Source organism: Cydia splendana, chromosome 7 (genome assembly GCF_910591565.1).
Source record: "Cydia splendana chromosome 7, ilCydSple1.2, whole genome shotgun sequence".
NCBI lineage: Eukaryota > Metazoa > Arthropoda > Insecta > Lepidoptera > Tortricidae > Cydia > Cydia splendana.
Window position 1 is genome coordinate 21,130,494 of NC_085966.1, and position 26,689 is coordinate 21,157,182.

Sequence of the window (26,689 nt, forward strand, 5' to 3'; positions counted from 1 at the left end):
AAAAATTAAAGCCTTTATTAACACTATTTCACGAAATGCCGCCGGCATCCTTGGTACAACGCCTCATGGGCCTATTTTAGATTTAAGCTAGTTATTAATTTAGTTTAGTAGTACCTCTGTATATACCTATTATGTAAATAAATGCTAGCATTTTATTGGTACAATATTTTATTGATACATTTTAAACCTGTTATTCGACATAATCATATCAGGCAGGGTAAGAGAGCTATTTAAATCGAGCTGCCATACCCTAACTGGCCTTTACGAGTACCTACCCTCACTGCACTAAACTATTCACTATTGAATATATGCCGACGTGAAAACAATTTTAATGTAGTTACCTCAGGATAAGGTTTTAAAAACCTTTTAGGTAGGTAAATATACCTAGTAAATAAAAAGTTGAGCATGAACATAAATTACGTAGAACTTGATTCACCAATTTTTAGGTGAAATTTTCATCGCTTTGGTTTCATTATGCAATGAAAGAAATCACATCGGATATTCGGCGTTGAAATGAAAAATACTTTTTATAATTTGGCTATTCGACCATTTTAAGAAGGAAACGATTTGACATTTATATACTTTAGTAAGACAATGTCATTGTGCTATTTAGGTGCAATCAAAACAAAGCTTTGAATAGTACCATTCAAACTGTTGATCTAGGACAGAAACATCAAAATCATTTATTATCTTACACTAAATGAAATAACATTTAAATCTTTTTCGAATTAGCGAGATACATGTCAAGCCACGCCTCTATAACCGGAAGATTCTCGGTGGACCATTTCGCTTCCCCGCGTACATTTCTCATGGATTTCTCGATGATATGTTCAGCCGAGCCGAACTCCCCCTGGTGGGCTACGTAAAGGTTGGAGACCAGCTCCAAGCCCTCTTGAGTAGTGAACTGCGAGGTGGCTGACGTGATGAGGTTGTCCCAGAGATTCGTTTTGCTACCAAATCTGTGAAAGATATTATTAATATAACTATTAGTAGGTTGCTGCGCTCCAGAACACATGTCAAATCTAGCCGTGGGCGAAAACCATATCTGCGAGGCCCTTTTCAATATGTTTTCCAAAGGTCATAAAAAGGTTGGCTTTGCGAGGCCCCCCTAAGTGCGAGGCCGTAGGCGAAGGCCCCACGGCTAGCTACGCCACTGCACAAGTCATCCACGTAGCTTGGAAAGCGGCCAAGCTGAAGTGGGACTGGGCTGGTCATATCTGCCGTATGCCGAGTGAGCTGTGTACCAAGATTGCCACAGAGTGCCTCACTTAAATCGGAGATTTGTCATACCAATCACACCATGTTGGCGAGGGCGAGACGAGCTAGACTCCTTTTTAAAAGAATGACCGAAGACTAGCACTGGTGCAATGCTGACACCCCGGGGTATGGTTATAATTGTAATAAACTTATGTGTTGCTGACGTTTCCGTTAGAACACTAATAATCAGTATACAAATACGCCAAAATGAGATCACTTAGTAAGATTCGAATGGGCATATCGGTTTCAAATTGCGTTATTTGTATCGAAGCGCGCAATTATTGCGCATATGTTACATAAACAAGTATTATACTTGTTTATGTAACATATGTACGAGTTTTCGAATAAAACAGCAATAAAGAAAAGGGTATTTACATTAATGTCCGTAATTGTACTAATGAAATTAATATCCGAAAACAATATTTCTCGAAACAGCCCGGAAAAACTCATTTGGCCAGTATAATCTCAAAACGCAATGGATATTGCATAATTTCGAATCTAAATGTCCACCGCAATATTCGATGACTAATACCGTTTGATTTGTGGGTTCTGATATTGCAATATTGCAATTTTGGATAAATACAAACAGGTATTGCAGCTCTCCTTAGACAAGTGTACTTACGTATAAAATATAACATAGGTATATTATGTAGGATTAAACCTACGGAGTGTGATTATAATTATGATTAATTAAATTAGTTCAAAAGCTCTAGCCGTAGCTTTATGTAATGATACCTACCTACCTATTCAAGAATATTGCCGACCCTAATAGCATTTTCTTGTAGGGATTTGGTTGGGCCTTTGTTTACGTATTAGTTGGGCAACCGTTATATTTGGCCGTACGATTTGCTGGAGGGCCCTCGACAAAGGCCCTCCCGAAGATTCCCAACAGAGGGCCATAAGAGTAATTTTTTCGTTGGGCCTATTTAAATAAATCATACAATTATTCAACGGTGGTGGTTTTGGTTGGGCCGTGGTTGGGCCTATACACATTTGTTTGATGGTTGGTTAATTGTTAAATTTGGCCGTACGATTGGCTGGAGGGCCCTCGACAAAGGCCCTCCCTAAGATTCCCAACAGAGGGCCATTAGAGTAATTTTTTCGTTGGGCCTATTTAAATCTTACAATTATTCAACGGTGGTGGTTTTGGTTGGGCCGTGGTTGGTCCTATACACATTTGTTTGATGGTTGGTTAATTGTTACATTTGGCCGTATGGCTTGCTGTAGGGCCTACTGCAAAAAAATAAAAAAGGGCAATTTTTTCGTTGTGCTTCTGTTTTCAAATTCAACAATTACCCAACGGCAAGTCAGGTAGGTCGGTAGGTAGTCGTGCACCATGTTGAAGGCCCAACACAACTTGTCCCACAAAGGGCCTACATTGTAACTTTAACGTTGGGCCTTGTGTAGGATGCTTACAATACTACCGTAGGTAAATAGTTGTGTAATTTATAGTGGGCCTACAGTCTAATTATGTAATGGGCTTTTGTTTACGAGTCCTACAGTTACCCTACGTTAGGTAAGTGGTTGTGTAATACGACGTTGGGCCTTTGCTGATAAATATTACAATTACACTACGGTAGTCATTGGTTGAATACCCACATGAAGGCCCTAGGCAGCAGTTGTTGTTAATCTTCTCTGTATCGTTCCAATTTTAGTTTATGTACTGCCGAAGCAAGTACACTTACTATACACTCTAATTTGTATATATACTAACCGCACTTCAAAACTTCGTAAGCGAGATTTATGTTTTTTGAGATTTAAATTGAGAAAATGTTGGTAAAATACAATTTTTTAAATTAATGTATAAATTTTATAGTTATAGCTATTAGATTTATAAGTTACTTTAAAAAATATTATGATTATATCCGGAATAATCGAGAAAATAACTTTAACTTCGATGTTTGGAGACAGTAACGCAATCTAGTGACGCCACAAGCAAACTCAACTGGTAGCTATTTTGGTGACGTCACGCAGCCCCTGGCCTCTGTTAAAATGCTCGTGTGATATTTATTTATTTGTTTATGGTGTTATACTCTGTCAAGCCATTTCCGTCATTAGAAAAGAGCGACAAATTTAAAAAATGTAGGCGTGAAGGGTTATCGTCCCATAGAAAATTTGAATTTCGCGACTTTTGCTACTGACAAACTTGCTTGACTGGCTATAGTTATAAATGCGATATTTGACGTCATTGGGCCATCGGATGATATCGTTGATTAGCCAACGTTACCAAAATAAACAAAGGCCCATTGTTGGGCATCAGTGCCACAGCCAATGTTGGTAAATGCGATATTTGTCGTCATTGGACCATCGGATGATATCGTTGATTAGCCAACGTTACCAAAATAAACAAAGGCCCATTGTTGGGCATCAGTGCCACAGCCAATGTTGGTAAATGCGATATTTGTCGTCATTGGACCATCGGATGATATCGTTGATTAGCCAACGTTACCAAAATAAACAAAGGCCCATTGTTGGGCATCAGTGCCACAGCCAATGTTGGTAAATGCGATATTTGTCATCATTGGGCCATCGGATGAGATCGTTGTTTAACGAACGGTACTAAAATACACAAAGGCCCATTGTTGGGCGTCACTGCCACAGCCAATGTTGGTAAATGCGATATTTGTCATCATTGGGCCATCGGATGATATCGTTGATTAGCCAACGTTACCAAAATACACAAAGGCCCATTGTTGGGCATCAATGCTACAGCCAATGTTGGTAAATGCGATATTTGTCGTCATTGGGCCATCGGATGATATCGTTGATTAGCCAACGTTACCAAAATAAACAAAGGCCAATTGTTGGGCATCAGTGCCACAGCCAATGTTGGTAAATACGATATTTGTCATCATTGGACCATCGGATGATATCGTTGATTAGCCAACGTTACCAAAATAAACAAAGGCCCATTGTTAGGCATCAGTGCCACAGCCAATGTTGGTAAATGCGATATTTGTCATCATTGGGCCATCGGATGATATCGTTGATTTGCCAACGTTACCAAAATACCCAAAGGCCCATTGTTGGGCATCCGTGCCACAGCCAATGTTGGTAAATGCGGTATTTGTCACCATTGGGCCAACGAATGTTATCGTTGTTTAGCGAACGGTAGCAAAATACACAAAGGCCCATTGTTGGGCATCACTGCCACTGCCAATGTTGGTAAATGCGATATACGTCATCATTGGGCCAACGAATATTATCGTTGTTTAGCCAACGGTACCAAAATACACAAAGGCCCATTGTTGGGCATCTGTGTCACAGCGAATGTTGGTAAATGCGATGGTGGGCCAATACAAATTTTAATGTTGGCTACGGAACGAACCTCATCCCAACGTTTTCCCTACCGTTGGCACCGTGGGCCCCAACGAAAATGCTACTAGGGGAGCGTAACTTGTTAATTAATGCCTAACAAGCGACAACTTAATCCCATTTGATTTGATATTACTCAAAATGCATCTGGCTGGTCCCATCACTCGCTTGTGAAATCTAGCTGTCTTCAGTATCAACTCAAATCAATAAAAACTACCTATTTTAATTTACGAAGACCCTCACAATATTAAAGACGGCCTATGCTATTTAATAAATAAACGCAGAATATTATGGACCACCCTACAACAATGCACACAAACTACGCAAACACATTGTGTATCATGTAAAGTCAGCAACAAAAGTTGCTACGCGGACGTTCAAAGCGAAGCTCAAGCCTTGTGTTCTTCACAATAGAAATATCCATAATTCTGAGACCTTCACGTGAGTCAATACTTGTTGTCAACTGTACGTGTACCTACACGTATCCGGTATTGTGAAATAACACTATATTTAACATTTATAAGCCTTACTGCAAAGAGATAAGACATACAAGTAGTTAGTTGCGTATGTTCCTATTAGTACAATGAGTCCCGGGTCCGGAAGTAACAACGTGTCTACGAAATTTAATTTCCGTTTCACAGGTTTTAATTAACGCTTTGAATATTCTTGTTACAAAAAATAAAAAGGGCAAATTGAAAATACTTAGAATGGAAAGCCGTTTATTTCGAGAAATTCGAAATGATCCTACAAAATATTTGTTGAGATTCAGGAATGCTAATTTATGTTACCTATTGACAGTATTGTCACGTAATGAGCTAAAATTAGTTACATGTTTGAGTTTAATCGAGTACCTAGGTCAAATAGGTGCCTAATATTTAGCCACAGTAATTGTATCATAAGAAAAGATGTAAATTCATGGTTGGAAGTAATACACATGTCATATTCTTTAAATTGAAGTAAGTACAGGTAAATATGGTCTAGGCCTGTGGCCAAAATAGGAATGTTGACGAGTTAGCAACTTTGGCTACTTATGGGATCAACACCGAAATCGCGAAAAAAGAAATTGGCTGTTTCATACATTTTGGCTCGTCCATTTTCTATGGGAGACTATTTTTTTTTCGCGATGTCGGGGTTGGTCCCATAGTAAAAGTTGCTCAGTATAATCCCACAACCTCCCTGGCAACGGGAATGCAGTTATTTTTCAGCCACCGTGTAGAAAGGTGGTCAAGATAGGAAAGTGACGATATAGGATTATTGACGCATCAGAACAGTGGACCATATGATATTTAATAATGACATGTTAAGCATTGTGCTGCTCTTAACCGCGTATTTGCCGGGCGCAAAGCTGCCCATCACACATACCGCGTTGTTGGCATCAGAGCCCCCTTTTCTTAATACAATTTGAACTGTCTAACTTACTTTTCCTTCAGCACGCTCCAATTCTTATCCAAGAAGAAGAACAGCGTCTCGTAACCCTGAGGGCTTCCATTCAGCATACTGAAGATGAGGAACAAATCTGTCTCCGTAAAGTTTCCGTTCCCCTCCAAAATGGTCACATTCAGTAGTCTATTGATCTTGTAACTGTCTACTGGACAACCAGCGAGAGTCTTAAGGAGGTAGGTTCTCTCGCTCTGTTTTCTGGAGGGGGGGAAATGGATGACTCGCTGGAAGCCGAATTCCCATTCCTCTTTGGTACCCCATTTGAAGACGGGGCAGATGTACTGATTGGCGATTCTGTAGACGAAAAAAAAGGAATTAAAAGAAGAATCATTTTCAGGTAACCATATAGTGGACCCGGGTATGTCCTTAAACTACGTCCAAGACCACCGGTAGACGGGCAGCAGCGTCCCTCAAATTCGGTGTACTCGACTGCGATCGCCAACCCGCCTGCCAAGCGTGGCGATTATGGCATACACCCCCCAAAGGGGGAGGCCTATGTTCAGCAGTGGACGTCTTATGGCTGACATGATGATGATGATGATAGTGGATTAAATAGTCCCATAGTTAAATAGGTACACTAAAACTAGCATACCTACATACTTTAATATATCTTAAAACTAAATAAACACCTATTTATGGCTGCGATAGGTACATTTCGCAATCCCGCAGTTTTGGAACCGGTTCATAGGGGTAGGTGACATATGTTAATGTAAATTCCTGAAAAGGCAAGAGGGAACTTCACCGATTAGAGAGAGATGGTAAGTATAATACGTATCCATGTAACAATATTGAGGCATCGGATATATCTTCAGATCATCCGATCTTAAAAATACTGGAGGACTTTAACGTCTTGACAATAGAGGCGCTGTTCATATATTTGTGAACACCTTGGCCGCTCCGATATATCTGGTTTCTACTGTACACCTGAAATCAATCATGCCCTGTCCTGAGGATGTCTCAGAAACCCTTCTTAAAAGACAGCTAATTAAATTACATATTCAGTGCCACGAACCGGGTTGGAATTTGGGGATTTGGCGCCTATTTATGGATTTAATCGATATGTGCTGGTAATAAGGGAACTTGCTAATACTTCAGCTAGAAGCGTATTTAAAATTTAAAAATATAATTCAGACATAATCCGACCACGATGAGTTTTCATGCAAGCCTTGGCGTAGGTCAAGTATGGTGCTCCTTCTTAGGGTTCCGTACCCAAAGGGTAAAACCGGGACCCTGTTACTAAGACTCCGCTGTCTTGTCTGTCTGTCTGTCACCAGGCTGTATCTACACACACCCTACAACAATACACACAAACTACGCAAACACATTGTGTATCATGTCAAGTCAGCAACAAAAGTTGCTCTATCTCATGAACCGTGATAGCTAGACAGTTGCAATTTTCACAGATGACGTATTTATTTCTGTTGCGTTAAAAAATAACGTGCCGTATTTTATGATGCAGATTGAAAGATTTACTGATAAGGTTCATTTTTCTCTAAATAACAAATACAATCAGAATAACGGAAGGCCATGAAAACTAACAATTACCTTTTAATTGATTTATTGTCACATTTGACCGGTTCGAGTCCCGACTGAGGCAAGCGATTTTTCATAAATCCTTAAATGCAGAATTTATTGTTTTTAAAAACAAAGGAAAGGAGACTTTCCTTTCCAAAATGTGCTATTTACAATATTTAAGGTAGTTGCCATCCATGCGGCACTCGATTTTTTCGCCCTGTATAATGGTTGTTACTACACATGGTTGGTAACTGGTAACATGACACAGCATACATTAACCCCTTATTCATAAAACTTTACAGGCCTGATTTAGTTAAATTATGTTTTATCACATTCTTACAAACGATTCATAGCTAATTCAGGCCAGTATCGCGTTTATTGTAGGGTTTTTGGTATTTAGCATACCTACTTAATCCGTTTTTAAAGTTAAGGGTATTTTGAAATTGAAGACTGTTATTGGTTGGGTATAAAAAGAAACTACACTCGGCCGACGGTTGGTTGTTGAGTCGTGCTAGCAAACGGTTGTCATAAGATGAGATTTTTGTGAATTGGAACAAGACAAGAAAATAAAAGGATAAATATATTCAAGGGTGTTGTTATTCTACACTACGAATAACGCCATAAGTAGGTACGTCTTTTTCTGACACCGCGCGATTATTAGGAGACGAACCCTATATCAGTATCATTAAGACGAAACAGGAGCTGAGTTTTAAATATTTTAGGTAAATATACCCGTCTCGCTAACGGAAGCGGCACCTAAAAGTAGTGCGATAAGGACAAGGCGAAAAATCCTGCGTAAAAATCTCAAAAATCGAGGTTTCGTACTCCTCTATTTCCTCCTCCAAAACTTAACCAATCGTAACCAAATTTGGAAATCTAAATGATTATGAAATTATCTGTGTCGGACCGTTTTGCTTTTTTGGCTAATTGATATCAGTTTTGAATGCCACTCCTCTCATTGCGGCCTAGTCAATTAGGCCATTTTGGCCATTTTTGATGGGCGCCTTAAAAAACAAAAATATCAAAAAAAAGCAAAACGGTCCGACACAGATATTGCCAATATTAATCTGTGTTGAAAAAATCATTGCTCTAGCTTCAAAAACCACGGAGGAAAACGAGGAGTACGTTTGTATGGAGAAATTACCACTCCCGTTGGCTCTTAAATAGTTAATCATCGCAGTCAAAAGACCCAAAACATATTAATGCCGATAAAGTATAACTTATTTATTTGATACTTGCGGCTTTTTATTAACAGGTAAAATGTGGAATAGTTTAAAAAGCGGGCCAAGTTGCCCTTAATCCGTCAAAGGGAGTTTAAAACGCACTCGTAGTTCTTTACAAACAGGGACGGATGGAAAGTTAACATGAAACATGAAAATTATGCACTGATGCATTTGAAACTATGTACCTACTTGTATTAAAATGCTTTTAGCTCGAGCAGGTGTGTCAAAATTCGTTGTCTTGTTTTTGCTCAGATCTAGAATGATGCTTAAAGATAAAAACATTAATTTGATATTTGGAAGTGTGCAAAAGGGAACGCATCACGTAAGTATACGAACATTTCATGAGTGCGAAAGAAGCACACTACGAAAGAAAAATCATGACCCCTTTTCAGCTTCGTAGAGGCCACTAACGGCCTCGTGAATGTATAAAAATGTAAGATTAGTTATGACTTGCATCTGTTACAAAAGCTAATAATTTATAAAAATATAAAAAATCTGACCTGTTTTTTGGCCCCGAAAAATTGAACGGAGTGGTGATTTTTTTTGTTTTTAGTTATTCCGATTTTATTTTGTAGAAACCATAAATAATTGCACGACAAAATGGACAGATACAATACGACGAAGAAAACTGTCACCTAAACGTAAACAACAAATACATATTGTATGTCTGCACCAGTGTGCTGTTATAATTAAGTATTTTATCAGGCGCCTAATAATCTTTTATATAATTTAGTCTATCGTCAAGCGCTTGCTATATCTATTGCATGCCGCTATGCAAACCCCTATTTTCACCACTTAGTTTAGGGACAAGATGCCTAAAGAGTGCCCTTTGTCTTGATTGAGACACTTCCATGCTACATTGAGTCAGTTCCCGACAAATCTGCGCAAACAAAAAGCGATCATTATATTTCCTAAACAATATCTTTCGCAATGACTTACTTCGCTGGGTTTGCTAGGCGACTAAACCTTATTATCGTGTGATAAGGTTAATTCTTGGCTGAATAATTTAAGAGGTACGATATTGGGAAACTTAGAGTTTTGGTATTCGAATCCTATGAGCAAGGCGCAGTGAAACGCTCACCCCTTTGTAAAGATTAGTGCCGGCGACCGATCACAGCGCCAGCAAAAATAGTAGAAACTGTAGGCCTTAGTGATTTACACCATTTTTCTTGAAATCGGAATCGCTTAGCGGCCATAATGCCACAAAGGAAGAGAAAGACCGTTAATAAGGTGTGTCAAATGATATGTGATAATTGAGTGGTTTCCACGTTTCAAACGGTTTCCTTAGAAGGGATTTTGGGAAGGTTTCGCGTTTCACGACCCGTTGAGTTGTAATTTTCAGGTGAAATCGCAACGGTGCGTAATTTGCATTAAATGTATCGTGCTCTTGCCAAAATATACCTCTTTTTTGATACGGCTCCTCGTTTGGACTCACTGCTTTACCAGTTTCGTAGACTCTAACCGATACACGGCGCTTTTCAATACCGTTCAAAAAGACAGGGAGGACCGCGTTTAACTCTTATAGCATCAGTTTAAATTAACTTTGCACCAATTTGAGTAGAACAAAGAGAGGGTGCGTAATTATAAACATTATGATAGGTATTACCACACTTTGTCATTGCAAATGCCATGCAAAGTTAGCTTGGTTCGACTCTAATATGTTTTAAGGTGTATTCGAGTGACTCCTCTTAATTCCTAAAGACATCCGAATGTCGGGCAATGCCAAAAACTTACATGGTATAATATAATCATAGGTAATAAGTATCCACCTATAAATATCCATTCGGAAACATCCGACAGTTGGAATTCATTCGGAACCTACAGACCTTTAAAAAAATCATAAATACTCACGGATTCCCCTCACCAGGGTTCTGCGCTTTCATCCATTTACTAATATACTGCTCTTGAGCCTTGAGCCTCAGCCATGCACCACCTGATAGCCAGCCTTGCAGAGGAAGGTCTTGGTGTGCGCGCGGAGGTCTTGGCGCCAGGTCTTCCTTTCCTTCTCCTGCTTTACTAACAGCCCAGCTATGGTACCTCTACCTTACTCTGTAGCAGTGACCCTAAGCTCGTAGGTTGTTGGATCGGCAACGCACGTGCAAGCGCTTCTACTGAGATTGTAAATACTAGTCACTCACGGGTTCCCCTCATCAGGGTTCTGCGCTTTCATCCATTTACTATACTGCTCTTGAGCCTCAGTCACGCAGGGCTGATAGCCAGCCTTGCAGAGGAAGGTCTTGGTGTGCGCGCGGAGGTTCTTGCGCCAGGGCTCCTCGTCTTCCCTCTCCTGCTTTACTAGCTCCTCGTAGAGGGGGGTGAGGAGAGTGCGGACGTAGGCCTGGTGACAAATGTATGGATCAGAAGGTCAATGATAGATGATCTTAAAAGCTACCGATTTGACACCAAGTGCATAATAAAATAATATAAAATTTTAAAATGATATCAAATCATAACAAAATCCAAATACACTTGACCTATAGAAGCCCAACGCATACGAAAAGCAGAACAAGTCTAATTTTAAAATTACACCCAACTTTGACGACATGACAGCGAAGTTTACGTAATATTAACAGGCATATAAAAGGGCGAAAAAACAATTTATACTGATGACAGGCAGTTTTCCAACCTAACTTGAGGACTTACTTTCCAACTTTTGTAAGATTTGGGCTTGAAAGTAATAAATAGGTTTGCCTTAGCTATTTTTGGATATCGTTACGAACTTTCTTTAAAATATGAATATTTTTATGGAGAGGTGTTCAAGAACAAGAACAAGATTTTTTTCATCGTGCCATTTCAAGCAATTTCCTTTCCCAACTGTTTCTTTTAGACTTTTCGCGTGCCGGAAGACAATATATTGTATAGTTTAACTCATTCAAAAATATGATTTGTCACTAACCTGGAACTTATTATGCATACACTGGCAAATATGCCCACCGATGTGGTCAATCATGGTGAACACAGGGTCCCAAACTAGCGGGTGCCTCTCATCCTTAAGGAACCATGTCATATTAAGAGCTGTAGTGAATGAGAGTTCTCCAGCATACGCGAGATTCCAAGCGTCGTGGAGAAGCTTGGCTCTGGTGAGTTCAGGGATCTTTGTTCGGTCTTTGCTTTGGAGGAACTTTGAGAGGAGATTCCAGTTTTCGGTGTCGTAGTTTACGGGGAAGGGGGCTGAAAGTTGTAGGTCATGTTATAGATGACAAGAAGACGCTCTTCCAGTAAAGGTGCATCCACACCGCTGTTCACTTTTGTGGAGCAACTGTGGAACAATACTGTGCTGTGTGCTTGTGTGGGCGTGGTATACTACGTAAGTTACCTAATGTTACCGTGTTGCACAGAGTTGCTCCCAAAGAGTAGTATAATATATACTTCCTCCACAAAAGTTAACTGCGGTGTCGATGCACCTTAAAACATTCCATAAGTGAAGACTGGCATAAGTTGTGGCACTCACATTACTCACAAGCATCAACAATTTTTTAGTCGATCACCGATTTGGTTTGCCAAACCTCTAAACTCGAGTATTGCACAATTATTTTACTTATTTTTCACAATTGTATGACGAGATGACGATCGATCTTTCCAGTATCAGCATCGACTGAATTCACTCCAAGCATTTTCGAGGTACCTACTGTAGATGTAAGAGATTATGAGCATACGAGATGCTGCCATCAATTGAGTAACTTAGAACTCACCGATCTCTTCCGGATTAACAATGATGAAGTGCTCCTTGCTAGGCATGTTGGGGACCGTCAGTTCCTTGTCGTGCATCCAGGAGGTCGGGAACTTGGAGAAGTCGAGCTGGTCTCCACGGAGCACCACTGCCGGAGTGCGCCACACCATGCTGTCTGCGTCTGGGACGTCGTGGGGACGCTCGCGGAGGTACACTTTCTACAACATTCAGGACAGCGCTGTCAGTGAGATGCAATACAATATAAGTACGTTTTATTGCTCACTGAGGTGCATACACAGAAAACAATACAATGAATGCAGCAACTCAAGTAGAGGTAAACAACAGGCGGACAAGTAGGTGGGTAGGTAGGTAGTGGAAATTAAAAAGGAGGCATTCATTTCAGATGTAATGTAAGGTCTAATCAAATTGAAAGTGAAAAATAATTCTTAATGTCGTATAATTTCTTAGGCATTGTTTTTTGGTTAAACAAGCTGCGAAGAGGGCATTTTTTTCGGGACATTTTGTATGACGGATGATCGGTGATTACGTGGTGCTTTCCATAGAAAACGAAGCTCCGGAAGCTCCGGCCCGGCCACGGCCCGGTCTAACGTGAGTCATCCTTAAATCGGAGACCAACGCCTTATAATGTAATCGAATATCTTAGAAATACAATTCGAAGTTATAAAATATGCATGAACATAAGACTAAAAGCAAGAACGGTTGATAGTAAAACTAGTTCAAGTCCTACTAGGTAACTTATTCTTTGTTACCCAAGTTCTGATATTGAGAAAGCCGCCCTACCTTATCTAGGACCCTATCTAATCGACCGGCCACGTATCGGCTCCGAACCCAAAAGACTAATGGATACTTTTCATTGGTTAAATGTCCGTGAAATTTCTTTTTTACATGAATAGAAATTGGGAGCACTTTATAGAACGATAGTCACGACGGATTAAATTGAATGATTTCGTATTCTGTAAAAGTAGGTTACGCTTCGCATATCGATATCGAGTTTCATAGATTTGATCACTTAGCTTGAAATTGCAAAATATAGTGTATTCAAATCGTGAATTCAAATTATTATTTTTATATCAATGTAATCATATTTCACGCTTTGGTATCCTGAAATTAAAGAACAAATTACTCAACCTTATAAAGTCACTTGCGGGATTTACAATTTTTGGAATAACTGTGGTTCAGTGTGATACTGATGCTATTCTGCACGTTGCTCCGGTGTGTGAGCGAGACAGCGCTTTGCACGTATATAAGTAGCAATGTCCCGCTGGCTTGTAGATCCGCATCCAATGTTAAGATCGCCCAGCTATCACTAACATTAATTAAGAAATCACATCAGGAGTGTCTTTTCATAAGGGATTATTTTTGTATGGTGTCCGTAGAGAAATAAACCCTTTTGAAAAGGCTCTCCTCACATGATCCAGTAGGGAGTCAAAATATTTCAAGATGTAGGGATGTTATTATTAACAATTAAGACCCCTATTAACTAACCTGTCTCAACACCGCAGTTTTAGCCTCATAATTCCTCTGAACAGTGACCAGCGGCAGGCGATCCTTCTCGATCCAGCTGTTGGCGAAAGTCTTTACGCCAACGCTCTTCGGAATATAGATAATGCCTTTCTGTCCATTCAAGCATCCCAATACTAGACTAAAAATTTTGGCGTCAAAATCCACAAGACCCTATTAACTAACCTGTCTCAACACAGCAGTTTTAGCCTCATAATTCCTCTGAACAGTGACCAGCGGCAGGCGATCCTTCTCGATCCAGCCGTTGGCGAAAGTCTTTACGCCGACGCTCTTCGGAATATAGACAACGCCCTTCTGTCCATTCAAGCATCCCAATACTAGACTAAAAATTTTGGCGTCAGAATCCACAAGCCCCTATTAACTAACCTGTCTCAACACCGCAGTTTTAGCCTCATAATTCCTCTGAACAGTGACCAGCGGCAGGCGATCCTTCTCGATCCAGCCGTTGGCGAAAGTCTTTACGCCGACGCTCTTCGGAATATAGACAACGCCCTTCTGTCCATTCAAGCATCCCAATACTAGACTAAAAATTTTGGCGTCAGAATCCACAAGCCCCTATTAACTAACCTGTCTCAACACCGCAGTTTTAGCCTCATAATTCCTCTGAACAGTGACCAGCGGCAGGCGATCCTTCTCGATCCAGCTATTGGCGACAGTCTTCACGTCGACGCTCTTCGGGATCTTGCCGTCGGCGGCCGCGGCTGCGTTCAGAGCCGACCAGATATCGTCACCAGTGAAGGTTTTGAATTTGCTGCAATTTGAGAAAAGTGTCATATACCTAAAGGTACAACAAGTCGAAGGGATCTGATTCATTTGTCTATAAGTAGTGATATTTCTGTAGATTAAGGTTATCACACACACACAGCATACCTCTAGTTAGCTGATTGCTTTAATTTTCTGAGCATGGAAATACACATATAGCTTCGCTTGTGCGGAATTGCATGATAATTTTGTTGTTGTTTCTTCTGGCGGAACATTATCAGGAATGGCACATCAAATGATGCATTAATAGTGGTACCCGTCGAATGTCGCTTTTTCTAGCCAGGCTGCCTAGCCAAGGTGACGAGCGCTGGCGCTTCGCCATCGAATCGCTTTGTGTCTCTCTATCACTCTTCCATATTGGGGTGACAGTGACCGTTGCGATTCGTTCGCTACGTAGCGTTAGCGATTGGCATGTTGTCTACGGGGCCAGTACAAATCCTGTCACCAATGGCCCAAAAGAGGCTAAGACAAAATGAAACTGTTAATCACTCCCCTCATCCCCCCATCTACTCGAAGGTTAGCTGGAAGAGATCCCTTACAGGGATAAGTTCGCCTTTGTACCTTTACTTCTGTAAATATTATGTAAACCTGTGTTGTGTACAATAAAGTGATTACTACTTCTACTACTACTACTACTACTATCACTTACTGGTCCTCTATAAACATTCTCAGTCCCTTCCTGAAGGTCTCGCCTCCCAGCGTGTAGTTGAACATCCTGAACAGCAGCTCAATCTTGGTGCACGTCGTCTCCTGCTTCATGCCCGTGATGCGGGAGTGAGGGTAGCGCTTACTGAACTCATAGTATAACGAGTAGAGGACCGTCATCGGCCATTTGCCTTCCATTTCTGATCCATTGTTGATCTGGGGAGAAGACGTCAGAGTCAGTTATGGACAAGGCACTTATTTCTTTCATATCCAAATGTATGTCAAGTTACAAGGACTGGATGAATATGTAAGACGAAGGAAAGCTTACTATCACAACTTCAGAGTATGCAAAGTTTTTAGGCGCTCATTAAGCATCTTGTTAATGACCTGATTGATCGATTGACTTGATTGATTCGACACACGGGACAGCCACGGGAGAAACGGGTGCAGCCAAAACCAATCAATAACAATAAAAAAATCAGATCGAGGAAACAATGTGTTTTGTAACCGAAAGGTATCTAAGCAATGAAATTAACACCTTCTTCTACTTAAACTTACATTTTGAGACACCTTAAAGCTAACCTTCAAGTTAGATAGCCTTAGGGCCACTTGCGCATTCCAGCCAGCTTACTTGGAGCTTTGCGTTAACCGTTTATACAGTACAGTTAGAACCTGTATAAACGGTCAACTCAGAGTTGGCTAACACTGGAACGCTAAACTCCTTAGATTTTTACCTTGAAAGCAGTCTCAGCAGCTAGGTACCCAACCAGAGCCTTGTTAAGGTGAGCATCAGACCACCACGCAGGCGTGGTTAAGGCTCCCATCCACTGGTACGAGAGTTCTTGAGCGAGCTGGATGTAGCCGCGGCTGCTGAGGTCGCTCTCCCTGAAACGAATGGATATTTAAATTATTTGGAACAGAGTGTAAGAAAAAATCTTGTAATATACAAATTGTATTGCAATTCATTATATATAGCGAGATTTTAGAACAAACCGGGCCTTTATTGATGAGAAACTTCGCATTTTTATCAGTGTCAACTATAATAAGTACATTATATTAGTGTCCGTAAATGTAAAAATACACATACATTAGGTTACCTTGTTTAGGCGCAAAAAGGAGGAAAAATGGTATCATATTTTTTAAGTATTTTTCTATCGTTTGTTCCATGTTCCATCCTAAATAAACCTGGAAGGTAAATATTATTATAGTTGCTTATATTTAATAACTTCTGTTAAATCGGGTTGGTAAACATTGTTTCTTAAATATTTTATTTACGGGATAAATTAGTACTTTTTCACTTCACTTGTTTAGTTTTAACTGACCGCCTTTTGACTTATATGAATGACACTAAGTCATTCATATAAGTCAATTCATAACACTCATGATTGACTTATTAACTTACACCGACTATAGGTTATCAACCGGCATTCACCTGGTTTCACCAGTTGGGCAGCGCTACGACGTTTAAGTCGTCCCACCTCTTTAGCTCTAGAACCAGGAACTGGCGATCCTCGGTTCTCCACCTGAACACGATCAGTCCCCAGTTGTCAGCCGGCTTCACGCCCTGGTAGTTGGGCAACCGCTTCAGCTGCTGAACCACAAACCTGGCTATACTCAGCTTCTCACCTGAACACGATCAGTCCCTAGTTGTCAGCCAGCTTCACGCCCTGGTAGTTGGGCAACGCGACGATGTCCAACCGCTTCAGATGCTGAACCACAAACCTGGCTATACTCAGTTCCTCACCTGAACACGATCAGTCCCCAGTTGTCAGCCAGCTTCACGCCCTGGTAGTTGGGCAACGCGACGATGTCCAACCGCTTCAGCTGCTGAACCTCAAACCTGGCTATACTTAGCTTCTCACCTGAACACGATCAGTCCCCAGTTGTCAGCCGGCTTCACGCCCTGGTAGTTGGGCAACGCGACGATGTCCAACCGCTTCAGCTGCTGAACCTCAAACCTGGCTATACTTAGCTTCTCACCTGAACACGATCAGTCCCCAGTTGTCAGCCAGCTTCACGCCCTGGTAGTTGGGCAACGCGACGATGTCCAACCGCTTCAGCTGCTGAACCTCAAACCTGGCTATACTCAGCTTCTCACCTGAACACGATCAGTCCCCAGTTGTCAGCCAGCTTCACGCCCTGGTAGTTGGGCAACGCGACGATGTCCAACCGCTTCAGCTGCTGAACCACAAACCTGGCTATACTCAGCTTCTCACCTGAACACCATCAGTCCCCAGTTGTCAGCCGGCTTCACGCCCTGGTAGTTGGGCAACGCGACGATGTCCAACCGCTTCAGCTGCTGAACCTCAAACCTGGCTATACTCAGCTTCTCACCTGAACACGATCAGTCCCCAGTTGTCAGCCAGCTTCACGCCCTGGTAGTTGGGCAACGCGACGATGTCCAACCGCTTCAGCTGCTGAACCACAAACCTGGCTATACTCAGTTCCTCACCTGAACACGATCAGTCCCCAGTTGTCAGCCAGCTTCACGCCCTGATAGTTGGGCAACGCGACGATGTCCAACCGCTTCAGCTGCTGAACCTCAAACCTGGCTATACTTAGCTTCTCACCTGAACACGATCAGTCCCCAGTTGTCAGCCAGCTTCACGCCCTGGTAGTTGGGCAACGCGACGATGTCCAACCGCTTCAGCTGCTGAACCTCAAACCTGGCTATACTCAGCTTCTCACCTGAACACGATCAGTCCCCAGTTGTCAGCCAGCTTCACGCCCTGGTAGTTGGGCAACGCGACGATGTCCAACCGCTTCAGCTGCTGAACCACAAACCTGGCTATACTCAGCTTCTCACCTGAACACCATCAGTCCCCAGTTGTCAGCCGGCTTCACGCCCTGGTAGTTGGGCAACGCGACGATGTCCAACCGCTTCAGCTGCTGAACCACAAACCTGGCTATACTCAGCTTCTCACCTCAACACGATCAGTCCCCAGTTGTCAGCCAGCTTCACGCCCTGGTAGTTGGGCAACGCGACGATGTCCAACCGCTTCAGCTGCTGAACCACAAACCTGGCTATACTCAGCTTCTCACCTCAACACGATCAGTCCCCAGTTGTCAGCCAGCTTCACGCCCTGGTAGTTGGGCAACGCGACGATGTCCAACCGCTTCAGCTGCTGAACCTCAAACCTGGCTATACTTAGCTTCTCACCTGAACACGATCAGTCCCCAGTTGTCAGCCGGCTTCACGCCCTGGTAGTTGGGCAACGCGACGATGTCCAACCGCTTCAGCTGCTGAACCACAAACCTGGCTATATTCAGCTTCTCACCTCAACACGATAAGTCCCCAGTTGTCAGCCAGCTTCACGTCCTGGTAGTTGGGCAACGCGACGATGTCCAACCGCTTCAGCTGCTGAACTACAAACCTGGCTATACTCAGCTTCTCACCTCAACACGATCAGTCCCCAGTTGTCAGCCAGCTTCACGCCCTGGTAGTTGGGCAACGCGACGATGTCCAACCGCTTCAGCTGCTGAACCACAAACCTGGCTATACTCAGTTCCTCACCTGAACACGATCAGTCCCCAGTTGTCAGCCAGCTTCACGCCCTGGTAGTTGGGCAGCGCGACGATGTCCAACCGCTTCAGCTGCTGAACCACAACTTGGCGATACTCAGTTCCTCACCTGAACACGATCAGTCCCCAGTTGTCAGCCGGCTTCACGCCCTGGTAGTTGGGCAACGCGACGATGTCCAACTTCTTCAGCGGCAGGGACACCTGCCAGAACCTTGCGATCTCCTTGAACACTAGCGCCAATTTTTCGTTGACACCGTCGAGTGCTTCCAGGTATTCGAGACGGCCCCAAACTCGGAGTTCTGGCATACATGTGTTATTAGCAGTGATGGGCACGGACGGTGCCACACCGCGGGATTCCGAAACAAAATCTTAATATGGACATGAATGGACATGACTCCAATGCAGCGATCTGGTTCGATAAAGTAATTCTATTGAGTGTTATTTTTATATTTTTTTGAGTTTTTGAATATAATAAGATTTTTAGTGGGAAACCCGCGGTATGTGGCACCGTCCGTGCCAATCACTGGTTATTAGAGTTAGAAAATTTTGACATTAAATTAAATTTAAGGGGAAAGATAATTTGTATAAAATTACTGCCCTTGGTCATGAAATTAATTATATTATTATATCTACACAATTCTAACATCACTGTCTAACACAATCTTTTATAGAGAAAAACCGACTTTTCAAAATAGTTTGAAATGCCGTATAAATTATTAGCTGGTATTTAACTGATCACCAGATACTTATAGTAATCCACTTCGTCACCTTTTTCTGGTAGCATATTTCATTTCTGTAAGGGTCGCAGTTCTAACCTAACCTAACCTTACCCACTTTTCTAGTAGCATTTCGTTTCTCTAAGGGTCGCAGGTCGCAGCTCTATCCTAACCTAACCCACAAAATCGAAATCGCCAAACTATGCGTCGTTGAAGAGTTGTGTTCTGATCATCATCAGCAGTTCCACTTCATCGAATGCGACAGTTTGTAATGAAAATGCTTGATTTTCTGATGAAAATACAAAAATCTCTATACGCTTGCCTTTGAGGAGTTCCCTCGATTCTTCATGGACCATCATCATCATCATCATCACCATCAGAACTTGAGCGTGACAAAAATATGTCTTAAAAACTTGACTTGCTTAACAAACATAACGAAGAGGACAAATCGCCAAACGTGAACTATGCGTCGTTGAAGAGTTCCGTTCTGATCATCATTAGCAGTTCCACTTCATCATATGTCACTTTTTTGAATGTATATGCTTGATTTGTTGATAAAAACACAAAAATCACTATATGTATGCCTTTAAGATTTGAGGAGTTCCCTCGATTCCTCATAGATTCCATCATCAGAACTGGGTTTTGACAAAAACGGAACCAATCTGTATGCATATAATAATAATAATTTAGCCTATATACGTCCCACTGCTGGGCACAGGCCTCCTCTCAAGCACGAGAGGGTTTGGGCTATAGTTTCCACGCTAGCCCAATGCGGATTGGGGACTTCACGTACACCTTTGAATTTCTTCGCAGATGTATGCAGGTTTCCTCACGATGTTTTCCTTCACCGAAAAGCTAGTGGTAAATATCAAATTTTATTTCGTACATAAGTTCCGAAAAACTCATTGGTACGAGCCAGGATTTGAACCCGCGACCTCCGGACTGAAAGTCGGGCGTCATATCCACTCGGCCACCGCCGCTCACCATGCATATACATACAATAAAAAAAAGAATTTTCAAAATCGGTCCAGTAATGACGGAGATATGGAGTTACAAACATAAAAAAAATATTAAAAAAAAACATACAACCGAATTGATAACCTCCTCCTTTTGAGATTTGGAAGTCGGTTAAAAAACTACCTTTGATAGTCACTAATGATGTTGTCTCTTCCTAACACACGACACGTTCTCTTTTGGAGTATTATACCCGCTCGAGCAGGCTTAAAACATCAATCATTTTGTCTGTAAAGGATGACTCACGCTAGACCGGGCCGGGGCCGTGCCGGAGTGTCCGGCGCTTCGTTTTCTATGGAAATCATCACGTGATCACAGATCAGCCGTCATAGAAAATGACATGTCGGACACGTCGGCCCGGGCCCAGCCCGGTCTCGCGCGAGTCATCCTTTACGCCGCAGTACCCTCCTACACCTTCTGTTATGCACCTAGCCAAGATGATAAAGCTAAACGAAAAGGAAAAATGTATCAAGATGACTGATGAGATGATTTCTATACATTATTTAAGTTTCGATTGGCGTTTTCTATTGTACGAATGCCATCTTGAGTATCTTGACAAAGCCCCAGCAATCAAAAATAACGACAAAGAAGAAGAACATAATAAATTCTCACCAATCTTGTTTCCTTTCTCATCAGTGAAGAAGCTGCTATTCAGTTGCATGAGATTAGCGATGACCAGTCCAAGGGTGAAGGTGGACATGGGTGGCGTGGTTTCGAAGTGTACCCATTCTGCGTTGGGCTCATCGGCACTGCAAAAGTTACACCATTAGCTTAACGCACTAGGTTATCGACTTCGAAAAGGAGAACGTTCATCGGGATCTTCGTTCTTTATAAGTATATGTACCTCTATGTTCCCGGTTTTTTCAAAGACGTCTGTACCTATACTTTATAGTCGGTCTTGTTGTTATTCGTCAGCATCTGATGATGGCATCTTGGAGCAATCGAAAGATCTCTTCAAATTCCCCTGTTTTTTTTTCACCTCCCTTCACTCACACCTATAACGGCCAAGATCTTAAGCCTCACCACATTCAGCCGGAACGGGATTTATCCTGGCTGGTCTGAAGTCCAGCAAAGAAGAAGACTGCGAGTAAAAAACTAGACTCCTGAACTTAAATCTCTTTAATTCTACAGCTACAGGGCATGTTACTGAGTAAGATCAATGGTCTTTGGCAGCACCACACTTAGAACAGGATTTTGTGTCCTGGCTGACCAGAGCTATGAAATATTCACCATGTACTTACATTTCCTCAAACCTTGCCACTGGCGTATTGCTGAGTGCCACCATGGTCTTCGGTCGGACCACACTCAATTGGAACGGGGTTTTGTATCCCGGCTCGTCGAAGCATGGGAACATGCGACGGGCATTGTTGGGACGTAGCTGGGTCGCTGCTACTATCCTGGTGATAGAAAAAATTTAATCTCATAGGATAATTTAAAATGAATGAAGACAACGGGTTTTCTGCGCCCACGTTTCAACATAGAGTCTGTGCGGAAAGAGAAGAGTCGTAAAATGTATGGGATAGGATCCCATACATTCTATGACTCTTCTCTTTCCGCACAGACTCTATTAAAATAGATACCTAGGTACAACTGTTTAATGTATATATCAATTCCACCTCGAGACTTTTGTATTGAATGAGCCCACCCACCCTATATGTATGTGGTTGCGTTTTGTTTTCCTTTCTTCACTATTCGACTGCTTCTGCATCATTGCAAAAAACATGATTAAGAGAATCATTGCCTCTAGCTATAAAGTGTTTGAAGTATTTTACTTTTGAAACTGAATAACCATATAAACACTTATCCGGACTCATCAAATCATAGAATACAATATCCGTACCTCTCAACCTCCTGTTCGGTTTGATAAGTGGACTTGAAGAAAGCTTCAGTCTGCGCCGTCTCCAGATTTCCGTTGAAGGTGAACTCCAGCGTGCCCTTGCAGCCTTTAGGTATGATCTTTTCAAGGCGGAGCAAAACGATGGGCTTCTTAGGGTCTGTTGTGATTTTCTTTACTGTGACCTTTTCCAGTTGTTTGCTGAAATGATCATATTGTAATAACAAGCACGAATTAATAGACTGGCGTGTGAATCTTGACACATTACATAGTTTATCTGAAGACTTTGTGAATTAATACAGGTATTTAGTCTAGCGCCAGCGGCAGAATTACGATTTCAAAGAAACGAAATCATATAAACCAAAACTAAATGCTAGTTTGTTACCTCAAACTATTTCAGTAGTAGGTATGTACCTAAATATACTTGTAAAGCACAATGCACCTTGATTATACGGCACGCTACATATTATTATGTACGATACGAGTCCTATTTTCTCTCGAAATTCCAGCTTGATTGGCCTGCAGACATGTTTACTTGTCTAACTAGAGATGTTAATTGTGTTTGATTACAATTCTGTTTGTATGCTTTATGCGATTGTGCTTAGTCTGTGTTTTCATTGTGTTTCGATTATAAAGTCTGGCAAACCAATTAGTGAGAAGAAAATGTCTGCAAGTCTGCAACCTGCAACATGTAGGAGATAAAGGGTCTGTTCTGCCCAGAAGTGAGTTAAGAGTGCGCATTAAGGCTTGGCAAATTGTGAGGATGTACAACGGCCCTTTACAATACACCAATGTTATTAACTTGTCTGCGGGCACGTGCGCGTAGACCTGCGCGTCGCTGATCTCAATCTCGTGCGCGCAGTGCACCTTGAGCTCGTCGGCGTCTTGAAGCCAGCTCACGTTGATACTGACGCGGCCCTGGCAGTGAAAAGAAAACAGAACAAGTACCGTAAAACCACCCAACTACTGATAGTCCAAATAGTCCCAACTACGCGGCCCTGGCGGCCGTGCGACACACAAGACACAAGTTAAATGGACCATACCCACACGGCATTTAGGTTCACGTCTCTCCGGAGGAGATAGCTAAAGTTAAGGATTATAAAGCCTAACTTTCTGATAGAACTCTTAGGGCCACTTGCACCACCCAACTAATCCGTGTTAATCGGTTAAACCTGGAGTTACCATGATTAATACCAGTACAATTTGACACTGGGTTAACGGTTTAACTGCTTAACCCCAGGTTAGTGGGATGTGCAAGTGGGCTTTATTAGTATAATCTTTTATCCCCTTTTTTACTACCCTGTGTGATACAGTTAGAGACGAACTAAAGAAAACCTTGAATACTCCATCCTCAACGTATGGTTCCAGCTGACCTTTTTTAATCTTTTCTAATTAGTTTTTTAATCAGTGCTTGTGCGTTGCGCAAGTCTATTATGATGGAGCTTTGTTGTAAGGGAGATGCTAGTATGAATGAGGTAAACTAAAGAATACCTTGAACACTCCATCCTCAAGGTACGGTTCTAGTTGCAGCTTGTACCCTGTGGGTTCCACAATCTTCTCCAGCCGACTTTCTATAGTCAGAGCGTGCGCGTTGTTCAGGTCTATACTGCGGGTCTTGATTATGTGGAGGGGACGAGGATGCTGAAAATTACAAGTTTGGTCACAATAATGCCTCCCTAGCGGAAAGGAGCGGGGATGAGAATATACGTGCGGGAATCAACCGATTGAATTGGCTGTAATCCACATCTTTTCTCTGCTCCGCTGAATTACATCTAACCAATGCTATTGGTTGTCGTATGCCTCATCTCAGTTTCGCCTCAGTGAAAAGGAAGCCTAATCCCGGTATTTTGCCACGGCTCACTTTGGGAGCTTAGCTTAGAGAGCTTAGCTCGGCAAATCCTAAGAATTGACCCAGGCACTAGGACTAGGACCGACTAGGAAAATTTTACAAAAAATCTGTTAAATATCATAAGAAATAAAGAAAATTTCGGTTTTGGAAATGAAAAGTTTAAATCTCCATATTTAAATACTATGTACCAATTAACTAGTTAAATGTTATTATAATATAATGCTATAAGAAGTCTCCGAATTTTTCCACTTTAAAGATAATACAATTTTTGAAACTTTCCAGGGGCACAGTTCAGAACGTGCGATTATTCGACTAAAATAACGACTCGATTAAACTTATGTAAACCATTTACAATAAATAATAATGTATAAACTAAGTACTTATATACCAGAGCGACCAGAGCAACATACCTTGTCCGGAGGCATTGCTCGTGCGAACATGCACAGACCCAAGAACAGCGTGGTGACGAACATTCTGCTTACCCTGGGAACAAAACGATTCTGGTTGATAACGGATGATTCACGAGTCACTGGTCACATCACTATAGCGCGGCAAGGACTAAAAGCTGAGCATCGCCGCAATGGCGGCGTTGTAGTGGAGTCTCCCAAGTTATGTCTGTTTTCCGTGGTTTAATTGTATTAAACACTTTATTTGATGATGCTTGGTGTATTAGTTCAACAATGTTTACAAAGATGTACTCAAGCATGTAATGTTAGAGGTGCCTATCGGAAAAATAAACGCTGTCCATATCCTATTCATACAAAAATAAAACTTACTAAAAGAGAGCGTAGCACGAGCGAGTCGTCTCCTAGAAAAAGCGTAGCGTAGAAAGCGTAGAAAGCTTAAGAGGATAGTGGAGACCGCTTCTCAGTATAGAGGTCCCCATTTTCCTATCTGGATATTGACATGGAAAATATTTTCACACAAATTGATGTACAAATATCAACAATTTTTATGTCCCCGTGTTTCACTTTTTTCGTATATTTTAAGAATTAGGAGCGAAAAACATAATCCATGCAATTTTTTAAAACCCTTACTTTTAAACACCATAGCTTGGCAAATTTTACAGATCATCCCCACCCTTTTGCCAACCGTCTAACTTTGCCCAATTTGGGTGGTTTTAATTTCGCCGCCCTGAGTTATGGCACAAACGTACGACCTGATTAAATGCCTAAGGAAGTAATTAGGTGAGTAGTAACTCAGGCCCTTTGGTTCACTCCTTTTGGTGTAGGTTCTTTTGTTAGCTCTTACTTTTGTGCTTTCATCAAAAAAAATTTTAACTTTTGTTAGTGTGTCTAATGGAAATTTCGATATAAAGAAGTTAATCCCAACAGAGGGCCTAGCAAAGCTGCAAATCGTTTGCGCCGTATCGAATGAAACGGTAATCTCTCTATCACCCTTACTTACTCTTCCATATAAATGCGGCAGAGAGACATTAGCGCTATGGCGTGAACGATTGGCATCTTGGCTAGGCATCCAGAACACATAGAAAATAGATAGAGTCTGTTCGGAAAGAGAAGAGTTGTGGAATGTATTGGGCCCCATAGATAGAATACTCTGTATTGCCACATCTCAGTAAAAGATACAAGTTAAAGAAAAAATAATTGATCGAAGATAGAGGCAGACAACATGCGGTCTTATCGCTACAGAGCGATCTCTTCCAGGATCACCTTTGGGTAGGTAGCGGGAACAGAGAATCTAATCAAAAGTAGGTAAGTGTTGCAGAAACGTTATGAAGCTTAATTCATACACAATTACACTAAACAAACATACCTAAACACATTTATAAGTTTTATAACAAACGAGTTTGGTAGATGAGTGGTAATTTTGCAATAGATTTCGTCGCTGTTTAAGATATTTTTATAAATAACAAAACATACATTTTCCTTTTAATATTAAATCGCCAGTACTAAAATATTTTAGTTGGATTGTATGAATTCCATGGTTTGACGATTATGACGTACCTAAATAGGTACCTATCCCCCGCGTATTTTAATATTATCCAACATCAACCAATAAAGGCAGGCTCAATGGACCATTGTACCGAGTGTGACCTGTCCCAGCCAATTGGCTTCAAGGATTTAGTTTTACGCACGTGATGTTTCGGTGATAATATATTTTTATAATAAAGATATGAGTATTACTATCATTGATGATGATGATGATGAGTAATACTGGAATTACTGGATAAAATGGCTAATCATTGTAGCTGTCCAGTGACGCGGGTGTTTTAAAGTTGATGAGTAAGGTTATGCGTATTTCCTGTGGACAATTGGACCTCATAAAGTTGCCTTATGTTCTTACTTACTCTATAATATCTTTAGGTATTTAAATAAAAGTAAACAAAATCTACCCTCAAATGGCTCCTTAAGCCAGTTGAGGGTA

At 41.5% G+C, this 26,689-nt stretch overlaps 1 protein-coding gene across 1 annotated transcript; it reads right to left on the minus strand.

Moving 5' to 3' along the window:
* LOC134792419 (aminopeptidase N) lies at positions 1-24,784 on the minus strand. Its single transcript, XM_063763718.1, has 15 exons — positions 24,715-24,784; positions 23,947-24,096; positions 23,258-23,373; positions 22,462-22,656; positions 21,863-22,018; positions 21,234-21,370; positions 19,001-19,190; positions 16,104-16,254; positions 15,374-15,585; positions 14,530-14,713; positions 12,443-12,638; positions 11,647-11,921; positions 10,889-11,088; positions 5,992-6,306; positions 1-959 (listed from the first exon to the last, which is right to left on the minus strand). Exons 1-15 carry the CDS (start codon positions 24,775-24,777, stop codon positions 713-715), a joined length of 2,787 nt encoding a protein of 928 aa, XP_063619788.1. The 5' UTR covers positions 24,778-24,784; the 3' UTR covers positions 1-712.
* Between the last annotated feature and the right edge of the window lie 1,905 nt (positions 24,785-26,689).